Source organism: Rhineura floridana, chromosome 3, assembly GCF_030035675.1.
Source record: "Rhineura floridana isolate rRhiFlo1 chromosome 3, rRhiFlo1.hap2, whole genome shotgun sequence".
In the NCBI taxonomy this organism is placed as follows: Eukaryota; Metazoa; Chordata; class Lepidosauria; order Squamata; family Rhineuridae; genus Rhineura; species Rhineura floridana.
This window is the reverse complement of record NC_084482.1, coordinates 91,768,889-91,783,808: the sequence shown is the minus strand read 5'-3', so window position 1 is coordinate 91,783,808 and position 14,920 is coordinate 91,768,889. Positions and strand designations below refer to the sequence as shown.

The window sequence follows — 14,920 nt, the reverse complement described above, 5'->3', positions numbered from 1 at the left end:
GGACTTATATATTGTCCCACCAAAGCTGACATCACTAGGAAGTTAAAACCTCAAAACCACCCCAGGACAATACCACAAGGGTTCTGGCATGAGTGAAAATGGCAGATTTGCTTATGACACAAATAAAAATCAACACCAGTTAATATTGTGGAATTCAAGAATGACTCAGGAAATTCACAGATAAAAAAGCGGATTAATCTAAGATAGTACAGAAGATAGCTTTGAATAACTCAGCGCCTGAAGAAGAGTCTTAAGACTTGAAACTCACTGGGCTGAATAAACCCAGTGCATCTTTCAGGTCTCCTCTCATTTCCTTCCTTAACCAGATAGTTAGATCTTGGCCTTTTTGGCCTAAGTCCAAATCTCTGTCCGCTATGCTGCACTGGCACTTCAGATCACAAAGTTAAACTAGACAGAAGAAAGAATTCTTGCCTAATTTTTATACTCATTTTAAAGCTGAGAGTGGATCATTGTCAAAGGCCAGATGTTAATAGTTTCTGGAACATAAGGCTGTATTCAGCTAAGGCCTACTCAGAATAGACCCATTGAAATCAATGAATCTAAGTTCATGTCTGTTAACTTCAGTAGTTCTACTCTGAGTAGACCTAGTGATTAATACCACTCATAATATACAAAGTGTTTTACAACTGTTCTCATTAACACCAATCATGTAACTATGAATAATGCTGAGACATGACTGTTCCTTAAGGTCAACCACTGCATTTCATGGCTGAGCAGATTTGAATTTGAGACTCCTGCTGTTACAACTCCCCCCATTCCACTCTGCCACATTGGTCCTTCATAAAATAATGGGCTAGACAGATTCTTGACCCAGTCAAAAAAAGAGTAGTTGTTATGTTCTGATACTGAAGAATTCAAAATGCTGCCCTGGACTCCTACTGGGAGGAAGGGCGGGATATATATATCCAATAATAAATAAACAAAATAACAGATGGAGTAGTCATTGAGTTAAAAGTTTTATTCATTCAACATCTCACATTACAAATATTTAAAAATTATATGCATACTGGTATAAATAGTCATTTGCAAACTATTTAATAACATTAATTTTCCACTAGCACTTCAACAAATGAACTCTTAAAAAAGAAACTTGTGTTATAACTTAGAGTAGAACATACAAAAATATGAACTTAAAATGTGAAAATGACTTTAATAAAAAATGAATTACCCTTATTTAAAATGCTATAATAAATACTACAACCTCCCCATACACAGTAAAAACTATATGGAAATTCAGCCAAGTAGTACAAGTAACTGACATACTTAAATAACGTTTCCTTCTGATAATATGAGAATTACATTGGGGGAAAACATATTAGGGATTAGTAAAAACTAGACACCCACTTGCTAAAAGTTTCACTTCCAAAAAATATAACAAAAGAATCTGATGAAAATTATAAAAACTAATTATACTTTAAAATTTAAAAATATAAAAAATAAAACAGTTGAATACAATATTGTCCCAATTCTTACAATGCTATCAATCACAGTAGCTTTAAAATAAGATAATAAAATAAAGCAAATGACCAAAACCTCTTTTATTCCTTTTTTTAAAAAATAATCTCAAATTTACATTAGTAGAAAGATTGATTTCTGATTCTTTTCTTTAGAAACACCAGCAAGAAAGAGGATTTACTAGAACAGTAGAAAATGACATTTTTAAATGTCTGCAATTAAAAACAAAGAATTACACTGCAAAGATCTTCCAGAAGTCTGAAATAAGTATTGCACATAACTTGAAGTTAACTTGCCACAATTCATCACATTCAAGTTTTAAATCACCTTTTAAAACAGAAGGCTTTAACTCTTCAAGAAACAAAAAGGGGTGAATTATCAAGTCTTTCCAACAGCATCCTTATAAAACACTAAAGTCATTCACTGCAAGTTTTAGATTTGCTTTCTGCAGAGGTCTGTGTATGGAGAAGTAGATACTATATACCAAAAAAGCACGGGGCAGTGGGGATTCCTTTACATATAAAATAATCAGAAACACTTTATTTTACATTGCAAAAATAACCATGTAATTACTCTGTAACTACATTGTAAGTACATGGCCAGTGCCATGCTTGTGAGAGAAAATGGCATGCTTGTTTACACCCCTTTAAATAATGTGATACCCTAAGATTTTTAAACTAATTGCATGTTAGTTATGCTTCGAGTGACATGGCAACTCCACTCCCATGTAATCAGAAGGACATATTATATTAGCACTATTTAGAGTACAGAGTAATATAGATAATCATTTATGCCCTGTAAATTGAAGTGTAACCAAATAATCTGTAAACAAGCTTTTCACACAATCACCACAAGTGAATATTAGTAGAATAACATTATTTCTTTTTTAATATTAGTCATGCATACTAACATTACATGCCCACCACTGGGCAGGCTTGGGTTTATTTCCTTACATATGATTTAAAAGAGCAGACACATCTCTGCAAACACCTAACATCAATTTGTTAAGATTAAAAATGGCTAAACATTCACCAAAAAACATCTGCATTTGTGTATTACTTTTAAAAACCTATTAAGAAGCGGTAGACAATTTGGGATGTTACTTTTAAACTTCTACTCTATGCTTATGCATTAAATTTCAAGGGTCTAAAGACAAACTCTCATTTGTCACTTTCATGCTTTTTAAAAATTTCTTTTTTAAGTCTCAACTTTACATATAAGTATTTTTTTTTAAATTATATGTACACCAAATACCTGGTGCTGGGCTAAAGATGTTTAAGCAACATGCTTTCTTTTCTCTGCAAATTCTAAAATAGCATTGCCAGTGCACAACATCCATAATTCAAAATGTATGCAGAGCACTGAAATGTATAAAAAGCAGAATATAAGAAAATAAAATTTATTAAAATTATTTATATTAAAAAATGAAGTATATGAAGATCTCTCAGTAATAAAAGTACAAAAAGCTACTCTTTGCAATATGAAAAATTGAGGTATTGCATAAAGAGATATCCCGTCAGTGAAAAGTGTGCCTAAAAATGCTCACTGTTGGAAAAACAAGATATACAAAAGTAGTGCATAACAAATATACATTATGTGCATGACAAAATAAGTTAGCTACAAAAACACTGTACCGAAATTCAGCAGGTCATGTACAAAGGGAAAAAATTATTATTCAAAGCTACTTCTCAAACAGTGTTATTTCTTGTAATGGTAACCCATCTCACCTGTTCACTGGGTAGGATCGGCACAATAAGACACCCCAAGCCACCTACAAGCATTTTAAAAAATTAAAACGAATATTCCAACTATAATTATGTACTTCAGAGAAAAAGGTCCCTGACAGTCTACAAAAGAGCACTCTCCATTTGCATTTACTGTTGTCAATATTTGCAGGGATTTCATTAAAAGCAGCTCCCTTTCTCTACTTTGACGAGTAGACAGCAAATGTCTCCATTTTGACCTTTGGAAAATAACAAGGTATGTTTTATGTATTGAAAATCAAAACTGCTTCTCAAAGATAATTGGGAGGGAAGGAATGGGGAGGGAGAGGGCTTACGGAAGAGGCCTTTTTTTCTGTAGCTGTGCTAAGGCAAATCTTTGGTTTAAGAGTCTAAGGTGGTACCATGCCAGTTCAGATTGCCAATGGACTGGGTTGTGTTGCACGCTGCTACAAAATCATTTCTTAAGAGCTGAATTTATTCACTCCTATCAATTTTCCAGAGCATCAAGTGACTATTTCAAGCTAACCAATACCACCTTACACTTTAGCTTTAACATGTACAGTGTTCCCACTTATATGGTTAAAACAACCCGTGCATTTCTCAGCAAGTTGGTACTTTAAAGCCCTGTAATTCTTTATTTTCTGTGCTGAGTTCCAAAAAGAATTATTTGTTGAGATTTCCTTATTCACTTGCTCTCTGCTGAAAGGCAAGCATACTCTTCTTTGCAAATATGCATGCATATTCATTCAGCCAACAACGCAAAACTTCCCTGGAAACAAACTTCACTTTGTCCCTCTTATACTTTCTATGATACAGTTTCATTAGGAGATTAAAATTCATTTACATCCTAGAGTAAGCCCAACAAGCAGCCAAATTTTGACTTGTGGTATTAAGAGTGAATTACTAGTGTTTTAGAGAGGGGAAATCAAAATCATAAACTTGAGGTATATCTTTAGGTTCTTGTATTTCATGTCAAAATGGAGAGCAAAGGCTGGCCCCTGATTAACATTAGTAAATTAGGATATAGAGTTCTATATAACCATCAAAAATAAAATCTATATATTTGTTCTTCAGGAGAGGACATGCCAGTTCACTAGTTGTCATTACTTTAGCTTTGGTAGGATTTCTAGGGCTGTATTCTGATAATGAAGTTTCTTCTTTAAAAATAATATATAACAATAATAATAATAACAACAACAACAAATAATAAGTGCACTCCCCACCCACCCACCCTAGTAATAAATTGACCCAGGATTTACATTCGGGAACTTTTAAAATGTGATTGCTTGGATGAAGAACACAGATCTAAGCTCTGCCTACTCAATTAGTAAAAGTTTGAATGTGGTGGGAAGTTGGAGGCACGGTGAGACACACGTACTGTGCTAAAAAAATAGCTTCGGATCCCTTAAATAAAAATTTTAACTTAACGCTGCTTTAAACCTTGTTCATGCATTTTTGTTGCTTTAAACATGCTCTTTCCTGTTACTAGGTTAACGGCTAACTGTTTCCATTGCTATAAAATCATAGGCGGCAAGAAAACAGGCTTCCCAGAGGTTTGGGTAGGGAAAGAGGAGAAGGGAAGGGTGGGTTGGACAAAGTGTCAGAATAGATTCATAGTGTTCCTATCTCATGATTACTTTAATAAAAGTATTCTATTGATTTTGTTATTAGCAATAATTTAATTAAAAAACAAAATACTCTATTGTTTCATTTATCTTCTCTTAAAATTGTTCTCTCTTCCTTCAAGAAAAGAGAGCAGGAAAGCAGTGTCCTCTGGGTAACTAAAGGTAAGAGAACCTGGCTTCCATGCACTGTGTTATCCATTTGAATAGGAGTTCCCAATACAGTTTAATGACAAGTTTCTACAAAATACCTATATGATTATAGGTCATTCTTTTGTTACACTATTGTTAAGTTACAGACTACAACAGTAGGACATGCTATCTTGATTAAGAGAGACGAGGAAGGGAGGGCATGGGAATCAGGATAACAGAAGAGTGCACTTATTTTGAGGCCTGCATATGAACACGCTGCAGTAACCACTTAGTTCCACCGGAATGAAATATGTCTCGGGCGATCTCCTCCCTCTTTCACCAGGGGCTTGTGGAATTCCCTGCCAGCGCGTGAATGGATAGCAGCCCAGCAATATTCACAGTAATACTGCAGACAGGTAACGTTAGCACAGAAAAATGGAGCAAATTTTCCACCACAACGGGCCCCCTGACATTCATCACACAGCTGATCATCCAAGACATATGGCTTAACTTCCACCTGTGTTGAAAGAAGGAGAGAAAAAGTTTACACTCCTAAAGCTTTTCCTCTTTACCTATTAGTGCAATCCAACTCTTTATACAGATGCCTCAACTGATTCTCCGCTGTGCTATAAGAACAACCCTGCTGAATCAGATGGAGGGTCCAACTAGCCCAACAAGGACTAAGGAGACCTGGGTTCAAATTCTCACTCAGACACAAAGCTTACTGAGTTACTGTGCCAGTCACCTTCTCCATGTCTAACCTAGCTCACAGGGTTGCTGTGAGCATAAAAAGGGGGTGGAGGACAGAGAGAAACCATATAGTACTGTCCTGAGCTCTATGGAGGAAGAACAGAATGATGATGATCATCCCTTATTACAATCATCATCATTACTACTACTACTACAACAACAATTCCTATTACTAATAGATGCTTAGACTTACCAATAAATTTGCCTGATTTTCATTTAAAGCTGTAATGGTCATTACCATATCCTGTGGAAACGTGCTAGGAGACACCACACGTCTATAGAACATATTTTCCCAATACTTCTTAGGGTGCTTGCACATGTTAAGAATTGGTTTCAGCTTATGCAAGACACACAGCTTAGGAAGGTATGTGTAAGGCAAACATTTGGCAAGGGAGAAAACTAAGAGGATTTGCTTCCCAGTTTAGCAGAGTGAAATTTTGATTGTGCCAAAACATTTAATTATAATCAGGGAGTTCTATGTTCCTAGTAACTCACACACACACACACACACACACACACACACACACACACACACACACACACACACACACACACACACACACACACACACACACACACACACACACACACACACACACACACACACACACACACACACACACACACACACACACACACACACACACACACACACACACACACACACACACACACACACACACACACACACACACACACACACACACACACACACACACACACACACACACACACACACACACACACACACACACACACACACACGTATTTGACCTGGATTGGCAGCATGTCAAATAAATTTTGATCATGTGAAAATATTTTTAAATTAAAGTTACTGAGATGCCTCATAAGAACAGGAGAGAGATTTTTTTCTGAAATAAAACCATTTACAATTTGCTTACACCTTACTACTGGGAAGAGACTAGGGAAACAACTACACAAGATGGAGAGAGATCTGTGATTGGATATCTTCAGGCTGGTTGTTATTGTTTAACAGGCATGAATTGGATCAGGAATGCAGCACAGGGAGAGAAGGCTTTAATTCCCCCCTCCTCTGCCATGTCATTTTCTTAACCCAAATTGCCCGTCCCTGCCGTAATTATTTGCCATGCAGAGCAAAACATACAGTTGCCACATGTCAGGCTAATACCAGTTCTAGGGGAACAATCTGAATCCGGACTATGGGGAGGGGAGAGAGATTTTTCAAAACACCCTCCCACCACTGCCTGATTTAAGCCCATCCCCCAACTAAATTTGCCTTTTAAAACTTGGGAAATTTATAAGGGAACAGTCATGGTTCAGTGGTAAAGCATCTGCTTTGCATGCAGAACGTCCCAGGTTCAGAACTCTCCAGGCAGGGCTGGGAGAGACCCCTGTCTGAAATCCTGGAGAGCCGCTGCCAGTCAGTGTAGACAATAATGAACTAGACAGACCAATGGTCTGATTTGGTATAAGGCAGCTTCCTATGTTTGTAAACATGAATCTCACATCACCTTGCACGCTGTATCAAGTATTTTTTTTTTTAAAGCTGAAAGTTCAACCATTTTTTAACCAATGCAAGAAGAGTCCAGTACAAGAAGATGGAGTCAACAACTCCTTATTTCACTTCATATGCTTTGTGGAGGAATATATTTCAGAGGCTGCCACAGTATTTGCTATGAATGCAATTTTATAATGTGTGTGAGCATTAAATGCTTAAACATGTCAAAAAAGTCTAGATTTCTACATAAGTGAGAGCACATCCTGGTGCAGAGATCTTCATGTACCAGAGCACATATACTACCTTGAGCAAGATTCTCTGGATGCACAAGTGTCAAACAAATGGCTGCTACTCTCAGCTTTAAGTGTGACAACCCTCACTGAATAAGGGCTAAAGTTAGCCTTTCCCCCTCCAACAAAACCAAAAACCACCTGGTAGCATTAAAACCGATTTTATTGGTATTGTTGGTATTGTTAAAACTGACAGTGGCTGCATCTAAAGTTGCCTTGCAAATCTGGCTTGTTTGCAAGTCAATGGTCATATTTCCTGCTTCACATGTAACAGGTGACCATGGTTTGTTTTGGCTGCTCATGTGAAAGGAGGCACAAAGTGGCAACAAGGGACATACCCTGGTTTATTAAGCCAGAATTTGATTGTGCAAACGTGGCCAGTGAACATGTGATTGTGCAAAAGCAGTCTGCTTGACTTGAATCTTTGGCTCTATTCTCCATGGGGAAACATACATACAGGGGCAAGTTCAGAACATGGAAATCCAGCAAGGGAAACTGCCTATGCATCAGACTTCTCTTCCAAGGGGGCTCATTCCAGAAAGGATCTGCACATGGCTAAATCTTGCTGGAGGACATATACAGACCTATTTTCATTTCTCACTCCAATTTTAAGTAAGGTCTGCTAGCAACAGTAAATCTAACTTGTACATCAGTATTGTGTATCAAGAATTAAAACAGAACTGCTCTTCCAAACCCAGAGAAGGATCAACCACCACAAGTCGCTGCCCTGGGCTCCTGTTGGGAGGAACGGTGGGATATAAATCAAATAATAAATAAATAAATAAATAAATATTCACCACTTGCTCAGTTCATTTTCCTCCCTAAAAATCTAATCAGGTAAACCATGACATTCAAATTGCTGAGTCACAGAACTCCTGAGGACAAGTTGCCAAATGGCTAAGAAAGGGCAAAACAATGTAACAGTAACAGAGCTGGCTCAGAAGATCTTGCACAATGACAAAATAAGGCCAGTTTCTTAATCCCCACCATCACCAGTATGACAGTGACCTACAGGGAAATAGGAACATTTGTGGCAAAGGTATTTTTGCTTTTGTTGGCTTGGGCTGCAAAAATACGCTATTAAGCAGCTTGCTGTAACGTCAACATAAAATGATTATTAGGTGTTGTTGCTATGTAACCTGCACTGAATTGAAAGAGGACTTGCAGAAGAGACTCGCACAAATCCTGTAGAAATGAATGGAGACAGTGCAGCAGTGTGCACTCTACTTTCATAAACCAATTCACTATTCTACTTCCAGCACACAGGCAGGGTGAAAAAGAGACCAACAGTAAAGCAAGTCATGCAGATGTAATAGGATAACATTAGGAAGACAGGCTTATGCTGTGCTACAGGAACTTTCTCTGGAGGGAACAACTGGTTTAAAAGGTGCCAGAAGGCATGAAAAAAGCCAGTGTTAAATCAGATGCCCTTCAATCTCTGGGATGACTGAAGGTTTTTTGTGGGTTTTTAAAAAATATGCTAAATATATGGGGAAGAAAACACTTTTCATTTAATAAAGCATAATCTTCTGCTGCACATGGGCACTTATATGGAAATAAGCCAGTGAAAGAATGCTGAGTAATACACAGAATGTACTCTAGCCCTTACCCGTTTATCAATTTCTCCATGTTGCAGCTGAACAAAGCGGGCACTGATAGCAGCTATATAACTCTGTTGATTAGAAAATGCAACACGCCCAGCTCCTTTGGGGTACTTCAGCTCAGGATCTGTGTCAATTCCAGCATAGCAAACTCCTCCGTACAGCCGGTCCATTATCATTGCAAGCTCCACTAAAATAAAGTAGCAACAAATAATTTACCTAGATATTTTACACACACAAATCCTCTCTCTTTCTAGGCCCTGGGCAAAGGCATGTTTATTTGTAGTCTTGTATCTGGAAATAATTGGAGTGTCAGCAAAGTTAAATTTAGCAAGCCCTGGCATACTTCTGCAATAGAAATAAGGACATAATGTTCCCTCACAGCAGTCAGGCAGAATCAACAAGCCATTTCCCTTGCTTTTTGCATACCACACCTGCTCGTAAGGGTCGTGGAACTCCTCCTACAAAAATGGTTTTCCGTGGATCTAGAGGCTGGGAGCCATCCATCACAAAGTCACTGTCGCTAAGATTCCAAGGCCGGATCTGAACCTACAAGTAGAAGACAAGACTTTACCACTCACAATTCAAGCATTTGAAAATTATTTTCCACCCCCCAGCACACACATCATTAACATGTTAAAACAACACAGTGTTTCCCATGGAAGACAGAAACTATATTCATGTATGGCACATCCACGGGATTTTAGAGCCTGCTCTCCTAGCAATCATTCTAATCTTATCAAGCAATATCATTGCCAGGTTTCCACATGCAAAATATCAGAAGCAGGTGCATAACAGGCTACTGGAGTGGGGAGAGGGCAGTCATTAACCAACTGCTGACACATCTGTCTAGGAGACGTGAAGCCTCCACATTGTTCATTCCTAAACAGCAAGAAGAGGATTGCAAGGAGTTTCTGAGGAATGCCTCTCACTGATCAGCTGTTAAGCAAAGGAAAAGGGCACTTGGAATCAGCCCAGGAACTTGGTTCCTCAATAGTTAATGCTTCATCAGTGCCATGAGGACCTCATTCAGAAGTTCTTTACAGAACCAGGCTATGATGCTTCTGCTGATCAGCCTAGATTAATCAACAATAACAGGAAAGACAGCAGTGGGGACAAAGCACTTGCAGTTGGTTAAATCAGATTAGTAACAGTGCTGTAACATTCCCATCTAATAAAGCTTGTTAAAGTGGGTTTATATTACTTGTTTATGTGTGTGTTTGTAACCCACCAAGCAGTCTTCTCCACCAACTGTTTTTGTTTCAGAGATCTTTACTCAAATATGCCTCAGCCATCAACAAACCTCTGTCCATACACTAAATTATCAAGAAGTGCAGGATTAGAAGTCCCAGCAGGAGCCATAGAAGTGGTTTACATTAGTCAACAGGGCCCACCCCCAAGTGCCTTGGGAGTGCATGTGGTGTATACATGTGTGTCTGTGAATGTGAGTGCATGCATGCACACACACACTTTCACATGAGTGTATTCCATGGGGAAAGCGGGCTAGTCCTCAGCATTTCCCTAAAGTAGGGATGGAGAACTGCATCTGCTCGGCAGGCCGTGACATTTCCTCTCCACCCCATAGGCCAACATTGACAGGTGTGGGACATGTCAATCATCTGATGTCATTATGACAACTTTAAAGGGTCTTTCTGTAACCTCCTATCAGCTGATTAACAGTAATAATTAGCCACTTTGAAGAGGAAACAGGAAAGGGCCATAGCGCAGTGGTACTCTGTATGCTTCCAAATCCAATTCAAAGTGCTAGTTTTGACTTATAAAGCTCTTTATGGCTTAAGACCCCAATATCTGTTGGCAAGCCTCTCCCAATATTAATCTAGGTCTTCACTAATGCATGGAAGTGAGCTGCTAAGGTGAGATCTTCAGAAGACCCTTTGCTGTTGTTCACCCTGGATGGGAGTTGATCTCATCTTGAGAGAAAGTGGATAATAATGTGCACAGGAGGGTCTCTTTGCGAACAGGGGCTATGCTGGAGATCAGATATGAACCCTTTGGGATTTGGCCCTTGTATCTGAATTAGATTAGTAGAGGCTAGCCAAGTTTGGACTAATGACTGACATCATACACTATGGAAGAATAACCTTTACTTCATCCCAAACAAAACAGGTGTCCATGCACATTTAGTGAAAAACAATGGACCTATGTGCTCATGTAGAAAGAAAGCAAGTAATGCCAACCTTTGCCTCTAGAAAATGTATCTCCTAAGCATCCAATTTTTGTGTGTACACTTTCTACCAAATTAGCTATACCTAACAATTCCACCTACTGGTTTGTCTTTAATTGTGGGACTGGAAACACACAGGTAAAGTTTTCCATCCTCTTCAATACATGCGTCAATCAGAGCCTGTACAGAGCTTTCATCTTGGAACAGCAAAAATGCATACCCTAGATAAAGAAACAGAGACAAGCCTTGCAAAAATTCTGTGAGTTACTGAGAGTTGAAGTTATCTATTTTGTTTATAAAAATCTTTGCACCTAGGCTCCAAATAACCAAGAAAAAAAAATCCGTAGCACATATTTGAGGGGTCTGGAGTCTTTTTGGAGAAGCTGTCAAATTGCTTTTACTAATGATGATGATGATGATGATGATGATGATGATGATGATGATAATAATAATAATAATAATAATAATAATAATAATAATAATAATAATAATAATAATAATAATAATAATAATAATAATAATTTAATTTCTTCGTCGCCTATCTGGCCGATGACCACTCTAGGCGACTTACAAATTTGTTAGAATACAATTGATAAAATATAATAATACAATATAAAAACAATACATCTGCAGCAACAATATTAAAACTGGGCAGGAGGCATTACAGTTATAACAATTAACCCTCCCCAGATACCCCGAAGGCCTGCTGAAAGAGCCAGGTCTTTAAGGCTTTCCGAAACACATTTAGGGAAGAGGCGTGCCAGAGATCTTGTGGGAGGGAGTTCCAAAGAGTGGGGGCCGCCACTGAGAATGCCCTCTCTCTTGTACCCGCCAATCTGGCTGTTTTTGTTGGTGGGATTGAGAGAAGGCCCTGTGTGGCCGATCTTGTCGGGCGGCATAATTGGTGGCGTTGAAGGCGCTCCGTGAGATAAACTGGGCCGAAACCGTGTAGGGATTTAAAGGTCAATACCAACACCTTGAATTGGGCTCGGAAAACAACTGGTAGCCAGTGTAGGTCGAACAACACTGGTGTGATGTGATCTCGGCGGCGACTATTCGTAAGTAGTCGAGCCGCCGCATTTTGTATCAGTTGTAATTTCCGGATCATTTTCAAGGGTAACCCCACGTAGAGCGCATTACAGTAGTCCAAACGAGAGGTGACCAGGGCGTGTACCACTAGTGGGAGCTGGTGAACAGGAAGGTAGGGTTGCAGCCTTCGTATGAGGTGTAGTTGGTACCAGGCTGCCCGGCTCACTGCCGAAATCTGAGCCTCCATGGACAGCCTGGAATCAAGCACAACCCCAAGGCTACGGACCTGGTCCTTTAGGGGTAGACTCACCCCGTTGAACTTCAGGTCAATGTCGCCCAACCTTCTCTTGTCCCCCACAAGTAGTACCTCGGTCTTATCAGGGTTCAACTTCAGCTTGTTCCTTCCCATCCATCCACTCACGGATTCCAGGCACTTGGACAAGGTCTCCACAGCCAACTCTGGTGAAGATTTAAACGAGAGATAGAGCTGAGTGTCATCCGCATATTGATGACACTGCAGCCCAAATCTCCTGATGATTGCCCCCAGCGGCTTCATATAGATGTTAAATAGCATGGGAGAGAGGATAGAGCCCTGTGGCACACCACAATTGAGAGGCCAAGGGTCTGATACCTCCTCCCCCAACGCTACCTGTTGGTACCTGTCGGAGAGAAAGGAATGGAACCACTGTAATACAGTGCCTCCAATTCCCAATCCCTCCAGGCGAAGCAGAAGGATACTGTGGTCGACAGTATCAAAAGCCGCTGAGAGATCGAGGAGGACAAGAAAGGTGGATTCTCCCCTATCTAATGCCCTCCTCAAATCATCTACCAGAGCGACCAAGGCTGTTTCAGTTCCGTGACCAGTCCTGAAACCCGATTGGTATGGATCCAAATAATCCGTTTCATCCAAGTGTGCTGACAACTGGTTGGCCACCACTCGCTCAATGACCTTGCCCAGAAATGGTAGATTCGAAATTGGGCGGAAGTTATCGAATACTTGGGGATCCAAGGAGGGCTTCTTTAAGATGGGCTTTACAATTGCCTCCTTGAAGGCTGATGGCATCACACCCTCTTTCAAGGATGCGTTTACCACCGCTTTGATCCCCTTGCCCAATTTCTCTCTGCAGCTCACAAAGAGCCACGAAGGGCAAGGATCAGTAAGACAAGTGGTTGGCTTCACAGATGAAAGCACCTTGTCCACTTCCTCAGAAGGGAGAAGCCGAAACCGATCCCAATTTACCGGCATGCAACTGGCCAACTCTGGTTCATCCACTGTGTCCACGGCGCACGGGATCGAGCTCCGTAAGTGTTCGATTTTATCGGCGAAGTGTTTTGCTAATAAGTCACAGGAGGCCTTTGACTGTTCCAAGGGTTCCTGAGCAACTGGACCGACCAGGCTTCGGACCACCTGGAACAGCCTCTTGGGACAGCCTCCTGGGACAGCACTGCGCAGACGCAATAGAGGCAGCAAAGAAAGCCTTCTTTCCTACCTTTATTGCCACTTGGTAGGCAGCTACTGCTGCTCTAACCTGTGTCCGGACATCTTCGGAGCGGGATTTCCGCCACCGGCGCTCTAGTCGTCTCACCTCCTGTCTCAGACTACGCAACCACGGTGTATACCATGGTGCTAGCTGAGTTCTATTCAGGGGGAGAGGACGTTTCGGAGCCACCCGGTCTAATGCCCTGATGATCCCCACGTTCCACTCCTTCACCAGGGTTTTGACCAGGCGACCTTCAGCAGGTTCCAATTCCCCAAGCACAGTCAGGAATCCATCCGGATCCATCAGGCATCTGGGGCGGACCATTTTAATAAGTCCTTCACCCCTGCGGAGGGGGCATGGCAACGAGAAGTCCATATTTACCAGGTAGTGGTCTGACCATGACACAGGAGTGGCAAGAATCACTCCCAACTTCAGACCACTTCTCTCCTCTCCCAGGACAAATACTAGGTCGAGAGCATGACCGGATACATGGGTGGGCCCAGTATTACTTAGGTACAGTTCCCAGGAAGCCATGGTTTCCAGGAAATCCTGAGGGGCTCCTATGAGAGCAGCCTCGGCATGCAAGTTAAAGTCACCCAGAACTAACAGCTCTGGGGACAATGCCCGTACAGCCGAGACCACCTCCAGCACCTCGGCCAGGGAATCTGCCGTGCAGCGGGGTGGGCGGTACACCAGCAAGATCCCTAAACTGCCCTTCGGGCCCAACCTCCAGTACATACAATCAACAAATTGAGTCCTATGGAGGGGAGGTCTGGCAAAAACCAAGGACTCTCGATAGATGACTGCCACACCCCCTCCCCGCCTTCCCACCCTCGGCTGCTGTGCGTAACGGAAACCTGGCGGACACATGGCCTCTAGAATTGGAGCAGAGGCTTCGTCCAGCCAAGTCTCCGTAATACATGCCAGGTCTGCGCACCCATCCAAGATCATATCATGGATGAGCGAGGTTTTCTGAGCCACAGACCTGGCATTACATAACAGCAGTCGAAGGTCGGTAGGAACCTTGCGTCCCCCAGTTTCCATCTGGTTCTGAGCAGACCCGGAACATGGGATGGATATAATGCATCTGTCCCGTGTTCCCCTATTCCGGCGTGGTCTGCTAGCAGCACCCTTCCAGCGCCTGCCGCCC

General features: G+C 41.0%; 1 protein-coding gene across 3 annotated transcripts in view; it reads right to left on the bottom strand.

Moving 5' to 3' along the window:
- Nucleotides 1-4,432: 4,432 nt before the first annotated feature.
- The window catches only part of CPEB4 (cytoplasmic polyadenylation element binding protein 4), a 90,139-nt gene continuing 79,651 nt past the window's right edge, over nucleotides 4,433-14,920 (bottom strand). For all 3 annotated transcript variants that reach the window (XM_061616921.1, XM_061616922.1, XM_061616923.1), the window contains 4 exons: nucleotides 11,363-11,481; nucleotides 9,510-9,624; nucleotides 9,084-9,265; nucleotides 4,433-5,471 (listed from right to left, as the gene is read on the bottom strand). In XM_061616921.1, the coding sequence (XP_061472905.1) occupies nucleotides 5,244-5,471; nucleotides 9,084-9,265; nucleotides 9,510-9,624; nucleotides 11,363-11,481 (644 nt within the window). In that variant the 3' untranslated portion in view covers nucleotides 4,433-5,243. The remainder of the gene's footprint in view (nucleotides 5,472-9,083; nucleotides 9,266-9,509; nucleotides 9,625-11,362; nucleotides 11,482-14,920) is intronic.